Here is a 24,997-nt window from a genome sequence, read left to right on the forward strand (position 1 = left end):
TTTGTTCTCCCTTTTTGTCTGGAATATGCTTTCTTCATGGACATTTCATCAAATTTCATAGGTAAAAGTAAAGGTACTACCCTTTTAATTCTGAGTTTTCATTGAACTAAGCTAGCCATGTTTGTGACATTATATACTCATGCTGAATGAAGTATATAAAGTCATTGGCATTTTTGAAACTTGCTTTTTCAACCATTAATGAAAGCTTTTCAAGGTAGGTGCCACTTTCGCTTCGTGTTCACACTTTTAAGCTGCACCATTTGTTCCTTTCTGCTTGTGCATGGGGATCATAAACAAGTCTCACATGGGCATATGAACACACTAGTTTCTGTCGTAGTTCCAGTACACCACCACCACCACCACTGGGGTAACTACAAGCTTTCTGTTCAAATCATGATTTTTGGGGTTGTGGGTGAGGCTTGATCATAGTGTTGTGGGCCTCCCATCCTGGCTGTGATCCTCACCTCTTCTCCCTGTGGGGTAAGTGGACTTCTGATCTTTCCCATTTGACTCTCCTCCTCAGGGCAGAGAGGGGAAGCTTGGCTTCTAAGGTCCCTACTGAGCATTCAAGGTAAAACTTTGATTCTTTCAAGTTGAAGTAAAGCTGGAAGCTATATAAGTCCTCTTCAGCTTACATCAGTGTAATGCAGTTTAATGTTTGCTAATTAGAAAATAATGTTTAATAATACTTTATAACTCAATTGAAACATAATAAAGACTGATTTTGACAATCAGTCTTTCCTTTTGCATTCTGAAAATACATTTTTTCTTGCTTTTGCTTGACCTTTGTCTTAAAATTGACTGTGTCATTCGTTCTGATTGTAGAAATTCCTTGCAAATTAGTTTGTAACATTTTTGTTTCTTAAGACCAAATAGAAAAATATCATGATAATGCTGTCTCTTATCATGTACTTGTGAAGCATCATCTAAACAGGTAAGTCTTCCAAGTGACCTTTAGACGCACAGTGTGAGGAATTATGTTGTTGGATTTTGTGCCATCAAATGCCATGCTACTAAAGCTGCAGTGCTATTTGTGACCATACACACACAAACACACCATGTTCTTATTACAAGGAAAGATATTGCATTGGCTTAAATTAAATTTGTGGACAATTACCTTAAGCCAAACCACAATCCCCACTTGCCTTAACTTAACCTTCAACTAAGTCGTCATAATAAAATGTATAGATTATGTTATGGAGACTAGACGCACATACCCACACAAATAAAACCCACTGTCCATTCTAAATACAGACATTGATTTTTCCATCCGCTAAGGTAAGTCTTTGTGTTTTATTTTCGGTTTTGAAGATGGATGCATACAAATTTGACATACATGCAACATATATTCACTACATTTTTTGTTAATAATAAATCTAGCTCTGTAGGTGACTTCAAAACATTTTTCTAAAATTATGCAAAAGAAAATTGCATCATGTGCATGTACATATAAGGAATTGCGTATGTAGAAGGTTAGTCGATTGCACAAAAATAAAACCCTTTGAATTGTGTATAGTGTACAGTATGAGGCTTCTGATGCTTTGGTTTTATTACACTGTACCACACGCTCAGCTTGGACGTGGCAGAAGGAAAGCCACGGGGAGAGATTGAGATAATGCTGATGAGGCACAAATCTGCCATACGTGGAACACTGCTTCTAATTTGGGCCATGGTTAGCTGTCCCCCGTGTTGTACAGTGTGAAACATAGTCAATCCTTTTACATGCTGTGTGGTAAATCTAAGAACGAGCACAGAGCGACAGTGCATTCACTGTCTGCCATAAGCTTGTGAGAATATTGTGCATTATGTTGTCCCTCCCACCCCTTCCTCCCAAGGTGCTGCTGTGTCATGTTAACTGGTTTATACCCTGTTTCACGGGTAGCCTTTTGAGAATGGGCTTGTGAATGTGCACTGCTTTCAGCTGGTACACTGCCACCGGATTCCTGAAACCTTGTTTCCATCTAGCTCTAGCAAGCGGGGCATGCCGTAGGATAAGTCATAATACCACTGACCTACAAATCACCAGGGTATTTAATTGCACTCATCACAATAAACTGCCATGTGCAGCTTAAGAGAAACTGCAGGCTGTGCAGACAGGCTTACAGGTACAACTGTGCTATTTCTAAATTAGTATACTTCTAATGTAATTGCTTTCAGTTTCTGAACATGGAAATGTCTCTTCTCATTGTAGTGTTCACACGCCACAGGTTTTCTGTAAAGTGAGAAAGCGAATCCCTCTGGTAGCTGCCTTGTACATATTGTGCTACATTTTAAATGTCAAATTAAATGGATATTTAAAATACTCTACTATATTACAGAAGCCTGACTCACCCAGACTTTTAACTGAGTGTCATAGACGTGTAAAGATGACACATTTCTTCAAATAGTAACTTTTGGAGTCACCTCATAGTGTTTTGTTTGATACATGTGAGGTGACTTATAAGATGAATATCAAATTATCAAAAGTGATAATTTCACAGCAATTACAGGAGTTAAGAGTGTAGATATGATTCATGTCCTCACCCAGTGAAGTTGGCCATTGCTTGGTGGTATTAATAGCAACGACTTTAGAGTTGAACAAAGATTTGCAAGTGTTTTGGATAAATGCTGTGAATCATAAATGGAACAAAGCCACACGAGGCAGAAAAAACTCAAGACAGAGATTTCGCATGTCAAAACCAACATCATAAACGCTAGAGAGGTGCATTAGCTAAATTCAATTCTAGTATCCCATCTAATCTCGCAATCTAGGAACATTTGATAAAAGAATATCTGTATTATTATCAGTATTTTCCAGTAATAGATATAGCTTAAAAGTAGCATATAGTGCTATAAGAGTGTGTTCAGGTCAATAAAAACGGTGCCTCAATTTTTCTGTTTAATTTAACCATCCATTTATTTTAACGCAAGTGCTTATTTAGAGTTATTATTGAGAGTTAGAGCTGGGCGATATGAGATTTTTTCATATCACGATATGTTCTTTTCATTTCAGGCGATAACGATATCTATCACGATATAAGCCAAATAACTATATTTGTAAGATTTAAATGTGCTGTTGCTCACAAGTAAAATGTGAAATAATCAGCAGCTTGTTTTTATTTAAATATTTATTTCCCATAATAAGTTCAACAGGGTAGATGTACTTAAGGAACATGAGACTTTTTCAGATAAATAAAGGCAAATATTGCAAACTACACAAAAGGCAGCCGCTAAAGCGTTTAAGTTTCAAAATAGAACAAACGAAACAGACTAAATTGTCAATTCCACTTAGAAACAAAATATTAATTCTAAAAATAAATCTTAGTTTGTTTTACAGAAGAACAGACAAAACTGACTAACTTTTGTCAATATCAAATAAACTGAGAACTAAAAGGAAATTCTCAATCTCTCCTTGTTGTATAGCTGAGCTTTTCAAACAGTTTTAACAGTTACTTTAGTCTGACAAAAGCCGAATGACGAATTAGCGCTTCCAGTCAGAGACTGAGGCTACGTCCACACGTACACGGGTATTTTTGAAAACGGAGATTTTCCGTTTTCGTTTTAAAAAATAATCCCGTCCACACATAAAGGCAGAAATGAAGGAAAACGCTGCTATGAACATGCCAAAGCAGCAGGTGGCGCTAGATTCCTAACCGTGCAGAAATGTTGGCCAATCAGAAGTCTAGAAGCCTCGGTGGGAAAAAGTAAACAAAGCTGGGGCATAGAAGCAGAACCGAGTCGTATGTGTGGACGGACAGTAACTGTGTGTATATGTAAGCATTTAAACACTGCAGAGAGTAGAATTAACAGTAACAGTATTGTAGAAATTCATTTCACCGAAACAATAACGTGGCGCACAGTGTGACGCATGCACCAGTTTATTGTATTTCCAGACTTGCTTTCGGCACATTTACAGTGCACGCTACTCTGTTTTTGTCAGACTTGAAATAGCCGAAATACCTTCCCACTACGGAACTTCTATGGCTCTTCCGTTCGACAATCTCTCCGGCATTGGAACCATCATCTGTTTTCTCTTCGGTCACGCTCGGTTGATTTTTCTAGTCGGCACACTCATTTCCTCCATTACGCGCTGGCTCCATTACCCGCTGGCTGTTTCCCAAACAAACACACGTGCGGCTTGGCACTTGTGCTGTACATAACAAGTCACGCGACGTGACGCTGCGGCTGTGATTGGTTCGGCTCTGCGCTGCTTAATTTGGATTGGCTGACCTTTTTTTTTTTTTTTTTTTTTTTTAAGAGGACAAGAGCGGCGAGGTCTATCGCGATAGCTTAATTTCTCTATCGAGTAAAAGTTATATCGCGATACATATCGTTATCGTTCTATCGCCCAGCTCTATTGAGAGTTTGACAGTTTCTATAGCTGCAAATGCTGTAAGAGCCTATTATCAAATATGAAGAGGTCAAAGCTTGCATTCGTATGAGGGTATCCATGCTGTGTTTGTGTAAATGCAGAGTGCACAAGAAAACTCTGTTTAAGGTGGACTTGGGAATGGCGTGCATGTAATTTACAGACCCCAGCATCGCTATGCTCCCTCAATGACAGCTGTGTTTGGGAATTATTTAATTACCAAATGCATAAAATCCTAAAACGAACGTTTTGAGTGTAGGAGCGCATTTCAAAAGCACGTGTGTATGAACGAGAGACATCAGTACTGAAAAGAGAAGTTGGGACTCTGAGACAAACTGATGTGTACTTGGGTGTGGATCGTTGAGGACACCGCGAGCGCAGGCCAGTGAAAAGTCGGAAACATGATACAAATTACAGCTAGTATATGCAAAATTATTATTTAATTATTTTTTTTATTGTGAAATTTGTCAGAAGCTTCAATAAACCCTCCAGTTTAAAGAAGTTGAATCTTCTAGGAATTAATTCATTATTTAGGCTTTACAGGGTTAAGAAATTCGTTTGTAGCATCAATCTCACATCTCAAACTCAACTCATTTTTTAATAATCTTTAGCCATCATAATAAAATGTTTTGTAATGGATTTTGAAATCCTTCGTTGCCTAACCATGGCTGTCATTTTTACTTCTGGCATCACAATGGCCAGTGTAGCAGCTTGTGAAAACAAGGCGGACGAGTGGAATATGTTTGTTGTTGTTTTTTGATCAGGGCCTGCTTAGAGGTTGGGATGGTTATATCTTCCACATTTCTTCTGTCCTTACAGGAAAGTTGTCAATTTTGTGAGATGACAGGCAAAATGTGCCCATTGTCAACATATTTGTACAGCACACATATAAATGAACAGGTATAGATCAGTTAGATATAGCTGCAATTATATTATTCCAGTGATGCCTGAAATGTGTCCTGGGGACCCTGGTGGGTCATCGAGGTACTGCAGGTAAGCAGCAGTAATCACAGAAATTCAGTTTGAAATTACCCAAAGTCTGTACAGTTATATTATTATTTTATTAATATAAAAAGTGATTTATTAGTTTTTGTATTGAAGTTTGTAGTGGCAGGTGGGTCACATATTGACTTTAACACTTTAACTGCCTATGACTCGGTAGCATTAGCAATTTATACAAAACAGTCTATGTTGTTTATGTTGTTTTTAACACAGTTTTAAGGAACTACATAACGTACTCTTGTAGTTTAACTAGAATGAAGATTTAAGATTGCATGCGTCGCACTTAATTTGTGTTAGCACTAACGGGATAGCTTGTCTACCAGGTTATGTTAATGGTGACATGAATCCAGCTCCCATCCACACAAACATATATGCTTGTTCAGGATACCTAGTCATCGCATTTAAACATACTGAATACCTCAAGCATCATTTACAATGTACAGGCTTAATCTTAAAAATGGGCATATTTTAGCCCTCACCCATGATCTGTTTCTAAACCTAATCAGGTCGATTTGCTGCGCAACCATAACCATTAGTTTTTGGTGCATACTCCAATTAGTCACTAAAAGCAAGCAAAAATAAATGATTATTGAATGAAATCACATATCTATGTTTTACTGAAACTAAAACGCAGATAACAAAATAAACCAAAATGCTAAATACAAATCTCAGAAAATCTCCTTGGAACCCTACCAGCATCTTAAGCCACTGCTACCCCTAGCTGTCATCATGTCAGATGCCAGCAGCTTTGACAAGCAGCTTTGGCAGTATGACATGATATTTTGGGATGAGAACACAAATATTCATAATCATGCATCAAACTATAAAGTAAGCATTTGTTCTTGAGTTTGTATTTGTTATAATGTATGATAGTGTTGACGGAATCATAAGAAAGGCAGGCATGATGAAAAACAATAATATTCAGAGTTATGAACCAAAGGCAATTTAATGCACTATATACTTTCTTATCGTGGCTACAATCAGAATCCATGTGTGTGACAGTGTTGCAATAGAAAGTAAGAAATACTTTTTAGATAACATGGAGCAGCATGTCAGAGTGCAGAAACTGTCAAGACTGTTGTGCCTTCTTTATCTGACAGGTTACACAATATCATGCGGTGTGTGTTGAATCAACAACAGATGTTGCCTTTGTAAGTTCACATGAAACCTGGAAGAGTGTCTGTGAAATTCCTTTAGCTCTACTGACAGGATTAGTTTCTTAGACATTAGGTATACAGTATCTGTGGCAGTTTTTCTTTTCTTGGTGAATAGACACTAACTTCAAAAATAAGAAAAGCAGGTATACTTTAGTAAAGGTGGCCCTGAGTGTTAATTTCTGAAGGTCTTGATTCATACTTCTCCTGGAGGCCACACTTAAAGTTAATAACACTTTACAGTAAGTGGTCATCGTAATTTCTCATCATGTGAAATGTCAGTGGAAGTGTTATTTGGGATGCTGACTCAGAATTTTCAACTATGTTTGTCAGTAGGTCTTGGCATTTATATATAGCATCACCATCTGGTCTGAAAACCCCAGTCAGAGCCTGACTGAAGCTTATGCTGCATACAAATCACTAGCTCTTTCTTCCAGGCAATGTAAAGTATGCACATTTGAAATTAATTAACTGTATATCTGTATTACACTGTACTCATTTAAAAAAAAAAAATACAGCTTCTGCAACATTGTTCATGTATTTTCTTAAGTGTTTTAGCATTAACTTTTTAAGCTCAAGCAAATATCCCTGCTGACTAACCCAGATTCCAAAGCTTATCCACTAGCACAGTAAATAAACTATAAGAGGAAGCACACTTGGTTGAGGGTTCTAGTAGCTGCAGGCAAAAGAGCCCTGGGGGCTGACGACCCACGTGCGCAACTGTTCTGTGGAAAAAGAAGTGAGTGACCACTGCAGAGACAGCATAAAGTGGCAGCATGTACTGTATATGCACTGAGTCAAGAGGATGTAACTGGAATTCTGTCAAAACTATTTTCACACATACAGTGTCATCACTCAAGTTTCCTCATAACAACAGTGTGAAAACATGATTAATGCTAGCGCGAGGGTGAGCTAAATGAGTTAAGTGTCATCATAATAATTCATTAGTAAGCTATGACAGTATACATATGTGTGTTTTTTTTCTTTTTTTTTTGCACAAGCAGGTGATGTTCCTGGATTAGAGATTCACAGAACAAATACTGTGCTGTATGTAAATGACCGGGTCATCTTAGAAATAATTAGGTAAAATCCTCCAATAAACAATGGGGAAAAGTTTACAGTGCTAATTGTTAGCACTGATGCCTCACAGCAAAAAGATCCTGGGTTCAAAACCACCATCTGGATGAGGCCTTAGTGTGTGGACTTTGCATGTTTTCCCTGTGTTTTCGTTGGGTCTCTCCGTCTATTCCCGCTTCCTCCCACAATTCCAACACATGCAGTTAGTGGAAAGCACTTTGAATCACCTTGTTGTTGAATTGTGCTATACACATAAACTTGCCTTGCCTTGCCTAGTGCGGTTAGGTTAGCCGGTGATTACAATTGCCTATAGGTTTGAATTTAAAGGAGAATGGTTGTCTGTCTCTCCGTGCTAGCCCTGTCACAGACTGACTACCTGTCCGGAGTGTACCCTGCCTCTTGCCCTGTGGCAGCTGGGACAGAGAAGGGAATGGACGGTCGGATGGACAGTCAGTTAAGAAAACAATAACTACTACATTGCATACATTTTAAAATTAGAGGTAATGGGCAGTAGACAAAAACATAATAATAATAATAATAATAATAATAATAATAATAATTTAATAAATACATTCTTGTAAAAGTAAAACCATCCACATCTGCCTGCTATATCTGCAGTCTCTCTCACTTAACTGTAATTAAGTTTAAAGCCACACTTTGTTAGTAAGGTGCATCTATTATTGACTGTGATGTTAATTAATGCGGATGCTAGGTATAGCTGTTAGTAAACGCGTGTGAACTAAAATGTAACGATGTAAACAATTTTCTTTCATTTTCTTCATGAATTTAAAGGGACTAGTTACGTTGTTACACTTAGATTTTGTATATACTGTGTTCTCTACACTTAGAGCTTATTTTTGCATTCAAATTTAACTGTCTAGACTGTCTGGACTGTCTAGTTTACCTATTATATACACCAACGGTCATCTGTGTTTGTTAAAACCAAGATAATTGCACTTGATGCGTCACAGAAATGGTTTTCACAGTAACCAAGTTGGGGAAACTGACTTTGCACTACAGAGAAAAAGGCCTATAATTGCCTCAAGTGAGATTTGTGTATCTTGACATGGCAGATTGGCAACAGTGCACTAAAGCTCCACAGATTAGTACATTACCACAGATTCTCTTCCTGGAGGGAAGGTTGGAAGAGGAAGAGTAAAGGACCTAAAGCAGGGATAGAGAATGAGCACAAGAAAATGGGCAATGCGAGAGGGCTACTATATGAAAAGAAGAAGTGTGACAAAGTGAGATTGGAAAATAGAGACATGAGACTTTCATAGCATTTGAAAAATATAATGATCAAGGAAAGAAATTGAAGAAGGATGTCTTCCTTTTAAAGAAAATTCCATTTTATTATTTTGAGGATATATAATACTTCCATACATCAGACCTGCTTACCTGATTTGCTGACAGACAAGCAGTAGCTTGTCTTCAAGTCACGGAATTGGAACGTCGGAGCATTTTCTCACGGCTCATGCTGATCGTGAATCATAACAAAATCCCAAAGTAGACTTTGAAATAATAGTTATCAGTACGTTTCCCAACAAATATTTACTATAAAAAATGACAAGCATAAATTTCCCTGACCTAAAGAAAGGGTGACATAGAATGTAAAATCAAAAGGTTGGATCAATATGGACAAGGCTCATCTGGCTCCCCAGGTAGAGTGGAAGGAGATCTGCTCCCGATCAATAACGCTGGTCGATGCCGGTGAGAGACTGTAGTGATGAAAAACTCTATTTCTTGCCCCCCAGAAGGAAGTGGATGAATCATAGCAGAAAATAGATTAAAGGTAGATACCTATACTTCAGCTGTAGACTTTGAAATGCATCCTTTGCATGGTGGCTTGTTTAGTTGTATTTTAGCCTTTAGATCTTGGATGATGGGCTTATTACTGGCCTTCACTGATGGAACGTTGCCAAGTGTTGTTAGAATGTACTGTAAATGGTTTAAAATTACATTTATCCTTGCAGTAGGTACTGTGAAATGAGACCTGCTAAAGTTCTACAAGTTTATAGAGTAATGTGTTGTACTGTGGTGCTGCTTTGTGTAGGTGATTTATGATAGCATAAACCATTGGTTTAGCCACCTTCAAAGAGATTGCTACCCCACCCCCAACACTTCATTCATCTTCTCCTTTTTACACTTTAAACCCTGAATGTTTCCTTCCAGATGTGTTAAAGACAAAGGATGACTCACTTATATAGAATCACTCTTACAGAATGACATATTCGTGTGTTTTTCTAAGATAAATGTACATGTATTCTCTTTCCATTGGCATTATAGTCATTTAAAGTATGATATCTATGGAAATAAACACAGATGTGATGGCCAATCCCTGATAATGAGAGTTTTGTGTCAAGATCTGATCATTGACATACATTTAACCAACACCACATCTGGTAGTTGGTTTATATGAATGATTATTACATTTAAATAAAAAAAGAACCCCCCACACGCATGAAAGTGATGGCCTTATCACTAAAATAATCTTTCTTTTAAGTAAACTTTTTATGTGGACTCCCTCCTTTTCACCTACTGTGAGCAAGTTTGTGACATCATAAATACAACTAGCTTGAAACCAAGAAAACTAGTTTGAACTCTTTTTAGGTTGAGTAATGATCACATAAACATAACTCTTATAGGCTTAAGAATTGCTTGTTGTAATGCTGTCACCCAGAGTACAGGAGTCTTCTCTCTGCCGTCATGGCACTGTTATCTTATAGATGATCCCACCCCCGTCACTAGTTTCAATAACTATATTGTACACTAGGACATCCATTGACTGTGACGTTTGCCTTTGCTGATGCTGCTGTGTACTAGTTTGTATAATTGCTAATAATGCGTTACAAGTTACTATTGCAAAAAAGCTCATTAGATTACTGTTACTTTCCCGTAAGCACGCTGCGTTACTGCGTTACTGTGTTACTAAAGCCGTGATTTTTTTGCGAGAGTGTCTCATGACAATGACGTGAGTGCGACGTTCGTGGCAACAGCTGTGTGCAGATCAACAATGGATAATATATAGAGTGCGGGAGAGTATGACCGTGCAGCGTTTAACGCGTGGAAGTACTGACCTTATTTTGAGTTTGATTCCGTAAAAAGTGACAAAAACATTAGCATCCTCTGCTCACTGCGTGGGAAGAAAACTTATTTTTACAGCGAAAAAACCCCCTAAACCTCCGAGCAAGCACCGAGTGCGCTGCCACAGAATCTTCCACTGACCGCACCAGCGCAAACATCCGCCTGGCCCACTCCTGCTAAACAGGTGAAAATAGAGCAACAGGACCGCTGAGTCTTTGATTTTATTTATTTTCTGCTGTGTTTCACTTGCATTTATTTGAAAGACTGAGTGTAAACACAAAAACCTATTTAATTTTATGTGCTAGAATGTGCAGAAAATAGGTTTAAATGTTAAACAAATTTCTTCCAGTCAGAGAATGTTGCATATAATTTAATTTTTGCTTGATGCATAAAGTTAAAAGATTAAAACTAATAAAACAAGTTTTAAAAAGAGACTTTTCCATTTGATTACATTTTGTATGATGGATTATGCAGAAAAAGTAGAATTGGGCTGAAAGATCTATCGCTTTATCACCTATAAAGCAATAGCAATAGGGGATAAATCATGTTTTAAAAAGTAACTAAGTAACTAATTACTTTTGGAAATAAGTAATCAGTAAAGTAATGTGATTACTTTTTGGGGGGAGTAATCCGTAATTAGTTACTGATTACTTTTTTCAGGTAACTTGACCAACACTGGCCATCATTACATTATATACATTTTCCTGAGGAGGCTCTTTAAAGGTCTCTTTAAAGCTAAACAGATCTGCCTTCTTTCAATTATTTATTCGTTTAATTAATGAATAAAATGTAAACTTTAATTAGGACTCGAGAGATTTCGCGTGATTGTTACAACATTGGCTGAATATTTTTGTCTAGCTGACCAAACCGAAAGTAGATGCCTTTTCAGTGATGCATTGCAAGGAAATGGCAAGGCTCCCTGTGGGAAATTGAATAGTCCATTTCCAATTGTGTGTGCCCTGGAAAATCCATGGGGGTCAGTGGCAATTTGTCTCAGAAGGTCTACACAGAGAGTCATTATGCTCAAGACCAACATGTCCCGAGGGACAAAACCATTCTTTAGAGGGAGAATTGTATTCCCTTTTGATAAATATAAAATATTTCCTTTCTCTTTTTGTGCTTTGTCTTCAAAATCTGTAAGATTTTCTCCCCATTCAAAAAAGAAACGTGCATGGCAGTGTAATGAGCACAATGGAACACTTTTTACCATCATAGTGAAGCAGTTTCTCATTAACCTCCGTTTCTGAGTACCCCATCTTTGTTGAACAAGTTGCTCATGTCCCTTGTATAATTATAAACAAAGTCCTATATCTATGCCACTCCAGTGAAGCTCAGATTACAAGTGTCATGAATTTTAATGGACACAATGTGCTGCGATCAATCATTATAGTTTGCTTATGCTTTCAGCTGGAGGAGAGTGACTTTTAGACAAATGTTTCCTGTTAGGCAAACCTCTGATTTCTTTTTTCTTTGTTGCTGCCATGCAACCTAATTTCCATTCATACCTGATAGTTAGCCACTTGTGGTTTTGTGATGGAGGATCAGAATAATGACTTCCGTTGAGAATGCCGTTAAAGACTGCACATGCATATATGATGATCAGTGCTAATTGACTGCTAAAAGGTAAGCTAGAACGGGGTTACTTTTGGTCATATTAACAAAGCAACTCTTCATTAATGAGAGAGTGCTGGGGTTTTTCATTCCAATTAATTTTGTTATCGTAAATTCAATTTAAAGCAATATTATTGGTCATTAATTATATTGAAACATTTATGGATGAGATAAAATTAATGAACTATTCCGCAACCTTTCTCTGTTACACTGCATTTCCAAGTAAAACACTAGAATGAACTGTAAATATACGATTTAATATTTATTCATAGTGTTCAGGAAATGAGCAACTTATACAAAATATCTATCTTTTACTTTGACATTTATGTCATAAAGCCAAAAAAATAATCACAATAATCTTACTTCTTAATGGCATGTAATGAAGACATGTTGTTTAAAACATGTTTACACTTTTTTTTATTCCTATTTAGACATTTCAGACCATTTAAGTAATTATTCAGTTCTGTAATGTCTTTAAATACTCTCTCAGAGCTTTGTAACAAAGTAGCGTTGAATGATTACTATGTTCAGAAATATCTTTTTTTGCTTTTACTGCTGATGCTTGTCTAAGTAATGCTTTTCACTTGGGGGAAAGTACATGCATTTGCTTCTGTGCTATTCATTTGCCCTTCTCTTTCATTTCCTGCTATGCCTTTTTTCCCCTGTGTGGTTCTTGGATTCAAATCACCTGTGCTTTGCCCACATGTCCTCAGAGAGACAAAGAGAGAGAGAGAGAGAGTTTACACGGCTGCACTTGATCCAGCTCTATCAATGAGAGTCTAGTTATCAGTGCATTTTTATTTGGTTTGTGGATGAGAGCCATCTCAGAGAAACATCAAAATGGCATCACTACTCCTGTTTTTCATTTCATTTTTGTTTTAGAAAGTTAAGAGGAGCATGATGATACTCAGCAATGAATGTAGCTCATAAAATTGGGCCTTAAAGGAACAGAAAAATACATTTTATATCAGCTGACTTGTTTTTATTTTATTTTTTTAATTTATTGTTTTCCCTGTAATTAGATCTGTCCTCTTTTCCTGAAACCTCACAGTGAAAGTGATTGTAAATATACATTTGCATGCTTGAAAAATAGAATGATCACTTCGTTTTAAAAAAAATCACATGGCTTTAGCATTAGCATTTCGAGCATTATACAGATTAGTACATGTCCATGGTACAATATTGTTTGACCTTTTTGTGCTGTTGGCAAACATATGTAAACTGAATATAGTAAAAAAAAAATGGAAGTGGTAGAAGTTGTTTATATGCTAAAAATAAGTCATTTAACCATTGCTAGGTGGTTTCTAGGCATGTCTTGGCACCATAATATATCATGCCCAGTTTTCTGTATATATTAACTAGAAGTTATTGTTGTGAAATTGAAAAATTAGATACTTTGAGAAGGTGTTATAGGTGCGTAAATTTCAAAAACTGGCGTTATTTGCACGTATATGGATCCTGCATCTCTTAACTCATTCACTGCCATTGACGTCTATAGACGTCAATTACGTTTTTCAATGGGAGGGGCCAGAATACAACCTCGGGCAGCTTGTCAGTGAATTTTATTTTTTCATATATTTGTAAATAAATTGTTTTGATAAAACATAACCTTTCTCAGTGTTATTTCTGTTTTATAGAAGTGAAAAACTATTTTATATGTTAGAGGTGTCACAAAGCAAGAAATATTAGTGTCAAAGGCACTTTTCTGCTTGAAATGTATTTTTCACAAAAAGCTAGTTTTCTCCCTTTTTTTGGTCAAAACAGGCATTTTTGGTGGAACCCACCTCTCTTCTACAGCTGATTACTAGAGAATGGAAAATGGTAGAAACAAGCTTTTTTTTTGGATGAAAGAAGAGAGTCTGTTCTTCATTTTGGTAGGTTCAGCGTTTATATGATTATAACACACAGTTTTCTGTGGCTCTTCAAAAATGAGTAAAAATGCTCAAAAACCCTGGCAGTGGGGAGTTACCTGATTTGAAAATGGCTGGCAGTGAATGAGTTAATAGTTTAAGAGAAAAAAACGTACAGACAAAGCTTCTTCTTCTTCTTCTTATCATCATCATCATCATCATCATTATTATTATTATTATTATTATTATTATTATTATTATTATTATTCTACAGTCAGAAGTAAGCATGGATCGTACTTGTATGTACACAAAAATAAAAAACACTTCTGACTTTTAAGGATGACTGGACCCAAGACTGTTGAACTCAGATTATATTAATGCATGACCTCCTTGCTACAAACTAAAGGTTCAATCCTATATATTTATTTTATTATTTTGTATATTATAGTATACTTTATTATATTGTTTTTGAAGTGTTAGGGTGAAAATCTAAAAGTATTTGCCTTCTCTTTTATTAAACGAATGGAGAGCAACAAAGTGTATCACATTATAGAAGCTGTGTCTTTATGAGTTAAAACTGTTGGTTTCTCTCTAGTGGCATTCACACCTCTCATAAATTATAGAATAAACTCGTGGTTTCATTTGGAGTTATTCCCTTTAGTGCACTAATAACCTATCACGTTTCTTTGTGATCTCAGTTTTAGTGATAAGTGCGTTTGTACAGGCTGAAATTTCCCACAACAATTAAGCTATGAAAGGAAGGATTATATTACACAATCTCAGTTGTATGTCTGTACATTGCAACAAAAGACTAGAAAAATAAGAGCTTAAATCAAGTTTTTTTTTTTATAGTTTTAAATAGAACTGACCAATTTTACCTTTTATTAATGCTTAATATTGCTCATGTTTCTTGATACGCTGTGCTGTTGTAGTAGGATTGCTTTAGATGGCTGTAGTAATTCACTCCCTGTGAAGGTCACAGGGGAGCTGCCAAAATGTCCATGTTCTCATGAACGTGCTAAAGCTCCCAAAGATTAAAGTGGTTGTCTGAATAAACCCATGCTACACCATTACTTTTCAGTTTTGTTCACAGTCAGTTGTTATTTATCCTTGGACTTTATCATTTTGAGTTTATGGGACTAGATTTTCACATTACTGGGACTCAAAGTAGCAACACAGCAAGTCTTTAAATTTACCCTGAAAAGTAAAATAGCATTTGTGGATGGCATCAACTTTGAGATTATCCAGAAACAAGCAAGGCTAATCATTGAAAATCCGTTATTTCAGGTAGCACATTAATCTCTCATAGACCGACTTTTGTGTGACAAACACTTACTTTGCTCTGAGTGCAGCAGATTGTACACTGATGTTTATCATATTTCTTCTATTATGTGGGAAATCATTATCCCTGAGCTCTGCTAAAAATGTTTTTTTTCGGCATTGTTCTGAAGTGTAGAGTGCTCGACAAGCGCTGCAATTAGTGCCTGTTAGTTTCACTGCGGTTTTGTAATCACAGGCAAGATTTCACGTAAAAATACTATGACATAGTGAGGGTGTGTCACAGGGCCATCCTATCCTAGCACACACTGAGATCACACACATTTTTCCTGCGTGCTAAATTAATATCTGGCTTTCAGGATGTTCACTTCACCCACAGGAAATTAAAAAGCAAAGTTTAATACAAGTTGTCTGCAAAACCACAGAAAGCCAGGGTAATGTTAAAAAAAAATCTCCCTTTCACATTCTCTGTCAGTCTTCTCCCCATGTTAAGTATAAACAGACAATAATTTATTCCTGCATAAATCAAGTTTTTAGTTAGCAAGTTAATGTAGATCTTGCATATCTGATTAAACTAATGCCCTACTGAACAATGATCAATGCAGTTTGTGCAAATGCTAGTATAGCTCTATATACATTTGAAATACTGTAGCTACACTGTTTTGTTTTCAATTGTTAAATTATAAATGATGATGCTACATCAAGTCAGAATATGTCTTTAGTTTTACATGTTTTCTGTCTTTGAAATAGAAGTAATAAAAGTATGACCATATTTGAAGATCACTTGGCCTGATTGGTAATAAATATATATAATAAACCAATGACTAAATAAATAAGAGGCCGGTCATGTCATGTATTAAACATTCTTGCATGTACATCCAAGAAAAAGTGAAAGTAATTTATGCACAATAGCACAAATGGTTTGATAATTACGGTATATGTTAGGAACCCCAAGCAATGTGTGAAAATATATTTTCATATAGTGTAATACACTGTGCTAGAACACAAAAAGAAACATAACTTTAAAATAAATTTAGTAATATTGTTGCTATTCTGCGTGGAGTTCAAGGGGCTAAACCTATAATGTGCAGATATATGCACATGATGTAAAAACATCCTGGAAAATTGTAAATATTTAAACATTATAAACAACATAATAAGTAGAAAGTTTAAAAAATGAAAGTTGGTGTCAAAACATTCATCACATATTTGTGTAGGTATTGACTGAATGTCTTAAATTGGTTGAGTTATATTTGCATCATTATCTGTGATTGTCATTGTCATGTTTCTAAGAGAATAATGCATGTAGCATTTAACAGAGTAAGAGCTGCATTTGCTGTTAAGGTGTAATTCAGAGGCTATGTCAGTGACTAAAATAGGCTTGCAGATAAGAGCTAAGGATGCCTTGCACATCATTAAGTGTGAAATATAACAACACGCCCCTGAGCTGCCTACTGTTCCCCTAGAGAGACGACAGCTAGATAGGGCTCCACACAATAATGGCTTAGAGAGCCACAGACCTACCTTGCTCACATTGCTGCATCTTAAAGCTGCTTTGATGGAAAGTTTTGCAGCACAACACTACATGAAGCTTCTTGTAACAAAAGTAGAGAATCCTCAAATGCTGTTTCACCTCGGGTCCAGTAAAGCTGCGATAAACCTGACGGAGTCCTGATTGGCTTCCTGTTCCACCTGATGGTATGTAAATGGTAAATGGCCTGGCAACGGGTGAAGTGTCTTGCCCAAGGACACAACGACCGAGACTGTCCAAGCCGGGGCTCGAACCGGCAACCTTCCGATTACAAGGCGAACTCCCAACTCTTGAGCCACGATCGCCCCTTATGTCTACAGAGAAAATCTTTTAGTCAACTATCTGAGGGAACAGAAATACTTCTCTTTTAATCAAGTTGGCCCTATACACATTCAGCATTTCACTCCCACTCTGTGCCTCTAAGCGTGACCCAAAGTGTATTTTTACACTCCAAGTCTATTTTCCTGCATTTTACGTGTGTAACTACAGTGAATGTGTATTGGGCTCTGAGTGCTAAAAAACAAGTGCTTAAGTGCTTTAAAACATGGGTGACCTACAATTCAGTACTGCGTCTGAAAGCATCCTGTGTAAACGCAGACAGAGCACCGAAACAGCTGCTGCTGCTCTGATAACATGCTGCTCGCATTACGCCTCCAGTATAGACACGGTGTAAATATCTTCTTATACAGGTACAGCAATGCATGAGCCTTGAGCCTACCTTGAGGCAGATTATCAGCGAAATTATTTCCAAGTACTCCTTGAAAAAAGAGAAAAGAAACATTGCATTGGCTAGAAAATTGACATTTATCCTCTAAAAGGCAGGATTTCATGCATCTGTGCTCCATCTTTCCTTTTCACTCTTATTTGTGTGAAAGGCCTGAGTACTTTGTTGTGAAATGGCATGCTTATTTCAGAGGTACGGTGCGTTTGGCTTTAAATGTTGGCAAGGCGGCATCATTGTCATTTTGTCAGCTTTTAAATATAATCAAATTCTACCTCAGTGAGTCATTTCATTACACACTTGGAACAGTGAAGTAATTAGCTGCAATATAACACATTATCAACAGCAAACAGCCCAAAGACTTTAATTTACTATATACGTGCAGCATCTGTGTTCTCTGTCATGATACACGTAACCCATCTGCACAATTTTACACAAAGACTCATTCATGTCATAGGACCCCTCATAGTCATGCATTACAAAACAAATCAAGAACATACAACAACAGACCAAACAAGATAAGCAAGAAACTAAATGCTATTTATGTTGACATCACTGTTTTCCAATCTTTCCAGTATCCCTCCCACTGCAGCACCCTAGGGATCTTCAGATGGGTAAAAACAAGTCTCCTAACATTGTGGTTTTTCAGACTGCTGACAAGCTGTTCTCTGGCTATTAAATCCATTTCTCACTGTCAGTGGAGCTGGAGTAGCTTAGATTTAAATGACAAGATGCTGGTGCTCCTACTGCTCTGGGACCAGTATATACACCGAGGGCCTCAGAGTCCGCACTGTTCATTGTCTCAGGACTGATGCACTGTGGGATTATTGGGAACTAAAGTTCTTGAGGATTTTTTTTTTTTTTAAAGTGATGTTAGGGTTTATAAATTATTTGCCACAAGTAATTCTCCACTGGTGACACAAAAATGTCAAAATGTTTGGATTATGATTTCCTTGCAGTGACAATATTGTCGTTAATTAGCTGATGATAAGCATCATTTTCAATTACAGAGTTCCCATAATAGGGTGCCATGCTAGTGGCTACTCTACAGGGGAGTGTTAGACAATTAAATTTAATGCAAGCTGCATCAGAGAGCCATTGGACTGTAATGAAAGTGGACTGACACCAGTGTGTTTGGCTGTTTGATAAAGAACACACAACCAAATTGTGGATCATTTTGAGGTTTTACTGTGAAGTAGATCGCTGACGGATTCAGCAACTGACCAAAAGTTATTTGGCCCAGATTTCTTGTAAAACTCTGATAAAGATGACTCAATAAGATTGTAGGTTTTTGACAGTGTCGGTGCACAATGAATAGCACAAAGACATCCAACAAAATAACAAAGAAAGAAATTTGTTAAGGGTTTCCATATTAAACAACCATTTATTGTATGTTTATACAGTCAATGAATATGTTTAAGAACAATTTCAAATTAAGATCCAATCTCAAGGTATTTTTTTTAGCATGAACCCAAGTGTTTGCCTTGCATTGTACCCAAGCATAATTTTCACCTTCCCCACTCCCCTTCGAGTCTTCACTTAGTTTATGATCATTGCATTTCTTGTTATGTAGCCAACTGTGACGTAACCAAAGCCCTGCAGCCTTTTAAAATGATGCTTCAGGTTCCCCGGTGGCCGCTGTAGTTAAACATGATAGGTGTCGCCGCAAAGAAATAAAAGCTCTGCGACAATGCTGGTATAGGAATAGAAAAAGTTGAAAAAGGAAACAAAGCTATTGATTAGTTTTTTTTTTAAGTCTTCTCCAGGAAATGTCATCTTTTACACTGGCTGCCTGTCCGTCAGAGGATAAACTTTAAAGTTCTGATGCTGGTCTATAAAGCCCTGAATGGTTTAGGACACAGGTGTCGAACTTCAGGCCTCGAGGGCCGGTGTCCTGCAGGTTTTAGATGTGTCCTTGATCCAAGACAGCTGATTTAAATGGCTAAAATACCTCCTCAACATGTCTTGAAGTTCTCCAGAAGCCTGGAATGAACTAATCATTTGATTCAGGTGTGTTGACCCTGGGTGAGATCTAAAACCTGCAGGACACTGGCCCCCGAGGCCTGGAGTTTGACACCCCTGGTTTAGGACCAAAATACATCAGTGACCTCCTGACCCAGTATGAACCTTCCAGATTCCTCAGGTCATCTGGATCCGGTCTTTTATCAGTTCCCAGAGTCAGAACCAGACACGGAGAAGCTGCATTCAGCTTTTATGCTCCTTATATCTGGAACAAACTCCCAGAAAGCCTCAGATCAGCTGAAACACTCAGTTTATTTAAATCCAGGTTGAAGACTCTCCTATTCTCAGCTGCATTTGAATAAAGCACCAAATCCACATTTTTAGCTTAAATTTCAAAACTTACATTTAACTACTGATTTTATCTACTGTTCTGATTTTATCTGTTTTGATTTTATATACTGTTTTGTTTGTTTGCTTGTTTTAATCAATTTTAAATCATGCTTTTTATTTGTTTTTGTTTCTAATGTCTCTGTAAAGCACTTTGAATCACCTTGTTGTTGAATTGTGCTATACAAATAAACTTGCCTTGCCTTGCCTTTTCAAACTGCAGCATCTCCGTCTGTATAATGTGAGAATCTCTGGGCTCCTGTGCTGATCTATCATTGAAATGATGGTAAAAGATAGTTCACTTATGTCTTCAACCCCGGCATACCGTATGTGCCAGGTTAAAAAAAAATGGAGATGTGCCCAGCCAGTCAAAAGGACGTTCAAATGAGTACTTAACAAAGCTATTTGCAGGATGCCTGTGTTTTGCAGAAATATTAGGTCCTGTGCTTGGCCATGAGCCACCTCTTCAAGCAGGCCAGGCCACAGTACTCAGTGATCACACTAGTCAAACAAACTGGACTTTTGGGGTCAAATGTGCTCTGACATGATATGCATTGCATTGTGTGATTACACTTTTAGAGTGGATCAGTTGATGGACTGTTCTCATTATCAACCTATTTTTATGCCCGTCCATTTTTCTGCAGTGTTTTTAGTAGCCCTTGCATTTTTGGCTCAAATACAAAGCAGAAGCTCTCATTTAAATTAGCAAAAGCAGTTTTCTCATCTGTAAAAATGTAAACGTTTTAAAAATGTTTTTGTCAAGGACAGCATCGGTCCACGTGATTTAATTGTACCTAAATGAAAAATAACAACACCGAAACCACCGCAAACAATAAAACCATTTCACGTTTACTTTCTAGCATGCAAACATAATTAGAGTAACACACACACATATTCACACACACACTAACCCCGCAGTCAGAGATTGATAAGAGGAGAAGTAAGCTGACAAAGGATTTCTAGTATCAGAATGATTGTTATGAACTTTATCTTGAGTCTTATTTGAGAAACAAATGGCCCTGTCATCAAGAACACACCATCTATAATTCTTTGTCCTTTTTATCCATAAACAGTTATTCTGCCTATGCCGGCCTTGGTGCCAGAAGATAAATAAGGGGAATTAATTTATGTCAGGATGACAGGAAAGCACTGCTCTGTTTGGCAGGAAAAACAGAGGAGAGAGTGTTATTAATGACTCGATGTGTGGACTGCAAGGACCACAGTCGCTCAAAAGGAGGTCAGAAGAGAGGGAGGCGAGCCGGGGGGACAGGGAGGATGGAAACAGGGTGCTAACGCAAGAATAAAGGGAATATTCAGTAAAGTGGCAGATGAAGTGAGGAAACCAATCTTTGGGATGTTAGAACACCCACCACCACTCGGTATTCTTGCTTGTCCTAGTTTTTAATGTCACCAGCCTTGCACCAATCCTCACCATGCAGTGGTGCAATGTAAATAATGGGCTTTATAGTGCTGACTGGGGAGGCATTGTGTCGAGGCAGCAGTCAGGTCTGTGGAGCCGTGATCTGACCACTTAAACGCAAAACTGTTACTTTTGTGGCCTCGTACAGAACATAATTCATAACTTTCTGAGTGTGGAAATTGCCTGTGAAAATTATTCCTCATTAGAGTTCGTTATCAGCCAACAATTGTCATGTCGTTTGCGATATTAATTGGCAATTAGATTCTGTCACAGTTCTGTGTATTCCATCAGTGATCATTTGACGGAGAAATTCACGACTGCGCCTTCTCCTCTTTTAAAACTAATTACAATACTCTGAATTCTGGGATTTTACAGTAATGCATTCTTTTCTGTGGCAACGTTAAAATGGTTTTGGTTATTTCATATTTAGAATTCCTGTTTTTGATTGTTTCCGGGTTTTTTGTGTCTTTCTCTTGCTGGTTTTAAGTTGGTGGAGCTTAACGAGAAAAACAGGTATTTCTGTGAAGTTGATCTTTAGGAATCTCAAAACAAACTCAGATTTAAAAATATATATATATTTTTTGATTTTCTGTCATTATCACATGACTCAATGTCCCAACCACAGCATTAAAATCCTGATTTGTAATATCCATACCTAGACTGAAATTTAAAATACAGCTTAAAATAAACAGTTTAGAAGCTGGTGTAATGAAAGCCATTCATTATTGATTTTTAAAACTTACTAGGAGTCACACGGTCACTGAGGATGCTAGGAATCCAGTTTTCTAGGCATTAATATATAAAATAAAATTGAATATTGAAAATATAATGTGTTTATACACCTCTTTGCATTCAGTTATTAGTTATTATTAACTTCTGGCTCTCTTCTACAGCATGTCTTTGTCCTGTCTTCCTCCTGTGTGATTTATTACTATTACTGGAGGTAAAGGGACCTCTGGCTAATACGTTGGGTTCCGTGTTGGGAATTAACATTTAGGATTATCATTAGATGTCAGTCAAGTTTTGAATTGGTATTTGTTTTTTGTTTTTTTATATATATCATCCCTTTTCATTTTCATCTGTTTTAATAACAGGGATCTAGAAGTGAGTCGCAGTGGTCAAAAAGCAGGTAAAATACAGTTCTGCATTTGTTATAAAGAACGATAAAAGTGAAGTAACCAGAATAGTATTATTCCCTTTAATATTAAACAGGATAGAGCAGGGAATAATGCAATGTAAGACCATGTGTTAATTACCAGAAAGTAATTGTCATTTCTATGCAATGGAAAAGACTAATCCAGTCAAATTTCTTTTCCTCAAAGCAATAATGTTTTCACTAATGATGTCCATTTGCACCGCTGCTAAAGTAAGAGGTTGGATTCCATTAGTGATACAAAGTATCACTAAGTTCACAGGTAGTCTACAAATTGCAGCTTGTGTGTGTATTTAGCTACACTAAATGTTGAAAATGGGATATTCACATTTGTTTTTGTTTATTTTTTTTCATGTAGTATATTTCTAATATCAAAGTGCTTGCTGCAATAGTGTTGCAATCAACTATAAACGGAGGCTTTTACTGTGTCCCTGTTACTATGGTTACCCACATTAGCTACAAGCTGAAAAAGCATTAATTAGGCAGGTGAACACAGTTTCACTTACGTGTAGTTGTTGTTCATGCCACGCTTTTTAGTTAGTGCATGTTCTTAACATGTGCCTCATGAGTAAACCACGTCTTTATGACTCACGTGTGGAGCAGTTTCAAAATGATCACCTAGTGCACAGAAATTAACAGCGGTGGTAGTTTTTTAAATTGTTTTTAAAAATGAAATATGTTATATTTTCTTCCTAACAACACTGTTTAGCTACAGAACAGAAACTACCATCTTATGGTCCAGTAGTCTAAAATTGTAAACGCATGAGCCTGCGCTCTGCTAATCCTTGTTAGCTTTCAACAGCATCAGTATACCATAGTTACATGTTTGTCTGGCTGAAAAGGTACACACACGTTTGCAAGAATCCCTTCCAAAAGTTACATTTCCTGTGAAAAACAACAAACGCTGCACCTTATTCAAAACATAGATACTGTGGGTATTAATAATAGATGTTTTGCGAACAAAAAAAGGGTCATCTGTACATGTATCTTTACATTTTGCATTTTTAAACACCACCCAGTGTCTCTTCAGGGGCAACTGATGTAAGCAAGCATGAATCACTGCTGGTATAAGAAACGCTGAGACACTGAAGCCTCACTGCTGTAAAATTAGTGTTTTGTTTCACTAAAAAACAAAGCACATGTAAGAAAATAAAATGTTTTTGCAAAAACAATATATACCCTAAGGCCCCCAAGATGTCAACACTGAATAAGACCATGGAGTGAAGATGAGTTTAAATCAGGAACATTTGGGAAAAAGAGATGATGCAAATATTTATTTTTTCCACATGGTTCTTTAACAAGGAGGTAAACAATCAACAAGACATTCACTGATTCCGTGTCAAATACACAAAAGGGATTTGGTAAATAGAGGCTTTTAAAGGATTTTATTTGTCCTGGAACTGCGGCACAAAGTTAGCTGTGGTATACACACACACACGATCTCTTTTATCGATGCTAACAGCAGACTCGTCTTATCTTGCTGTGGCAATTTAACTGTCTTTGTATCTTTTGAAATCAGATTGTGGTTGCCTGTAATTTTATTTTGCAGTGTCTCTCTTTACCATGCAATAACAACTATTTATTTTGGTTTTGCCAGCAATTGAATTTACTCTGGCTTTCTTTTGGAAGGGGTTTATCAGTAGCTTTCATTCTGAGTACAGTGCAGAAATGTAAACAGACCTTTAGCTAATATAGGAAAAACCTAAAGCAGCTGGTCAAACAAACTTGTAATTCTAAATCTGTGTGCGAGTTGTTGTTAAGTATTTGATGTTTTGGGGTTGTTGTTTTTTTGTATTTTCTACCCGAGAGACATTTAAATAACTCTCTTTTGAGTCTTTTATGCATAAACTGCACAATGAGGGGTGTCTAAACAATTACAGGAAAGATAAGCTTTTAGAGTCTGTCACTGAAATCAATTCTGCTACACTCGTATTAAGTGCTATAAGTGTGGAAACCACTTTGCTAATTGTGCATGGCAGTGTGTGATATGCTTTTTACAATATAAAGGTCAAGCACGCACTTCACATTTGTCGCTGTGCGTGGGTGCGTGCTTGAGGATACCATCTCCGTAGCCTCTTCAGCCATGGAGAATAGCCACACGGAGAATACAAAGTGGCTTACAAAAGCTTGGCTGACCTCACACACATCTGGCAAACATGCATATGATAGAGGCTTTTTGTGCCTTTGTTCCAAAGTATAAAAGATTGTTTGCGAACACAAACGTGTGACTGACTTACACAAATACGGAACAAATTTGTTAAAGTTAACAAGACTGAACAGTTATTTGCAGACATGACCGCATTTGTTTCCGAACAGAAGAATCTGTATAGTAAAAGTGCAGCCGAGACAGGCTGTGCATGTTTGTGTGTTCACAATGATCTGACAACAGGCACACAGTTTACATACCCGAGATTGCAGG

At 37.1% G+C, this 24,997-nt stretch overlaps 1 protein-coding gene across 13 annotated transcripts in view; it reads left to right on the forward strand.

The window, feature by feature from the left end:
- LOC146695654 (neurexin-1a) overlaps positions 1–24,997 on the forward strand; it is a 271,900-nt gene that overhangs the window by 22,437 nt on the left and 224,466 nt on the right. For 8 of the 13 annotated variants that reach the window (XM_085477988.1, XM_085477987.1, XM_085477991.1 and 5 more), the window contains one exon: positions 524–571. The exons of the other annotated variants lie outside the window; for them this stretch is intronic. In XM_085477988.1, coding sequence (XP_085334114.1) covers positions 524–571 — 48 coding nt within the window. The remainder of the gene's footprint in view (positions 1–523; positions 572–24,997) is intronic. 13 annotated transcript variants of the gene reach the window in all.

The sequence above is a fragment of the Copadichromis virginalis genome, linkage group LG13 (assembly GCF_057382275.1).
Source record: "Copadichromis virginalis isolate Kocher_CV1m ecotype Utaka linkage group LG13, C_Virginalis_male_GT1.1, whole genome shotgun sequence".
Taxonomy (NCBI): domain Eukaryota; kingdom Metazoa; phylum Chordata; class Actinopteri; order Cichliformes; family Cichlidae; genus Copadichromis; species Copadichromis virginalis.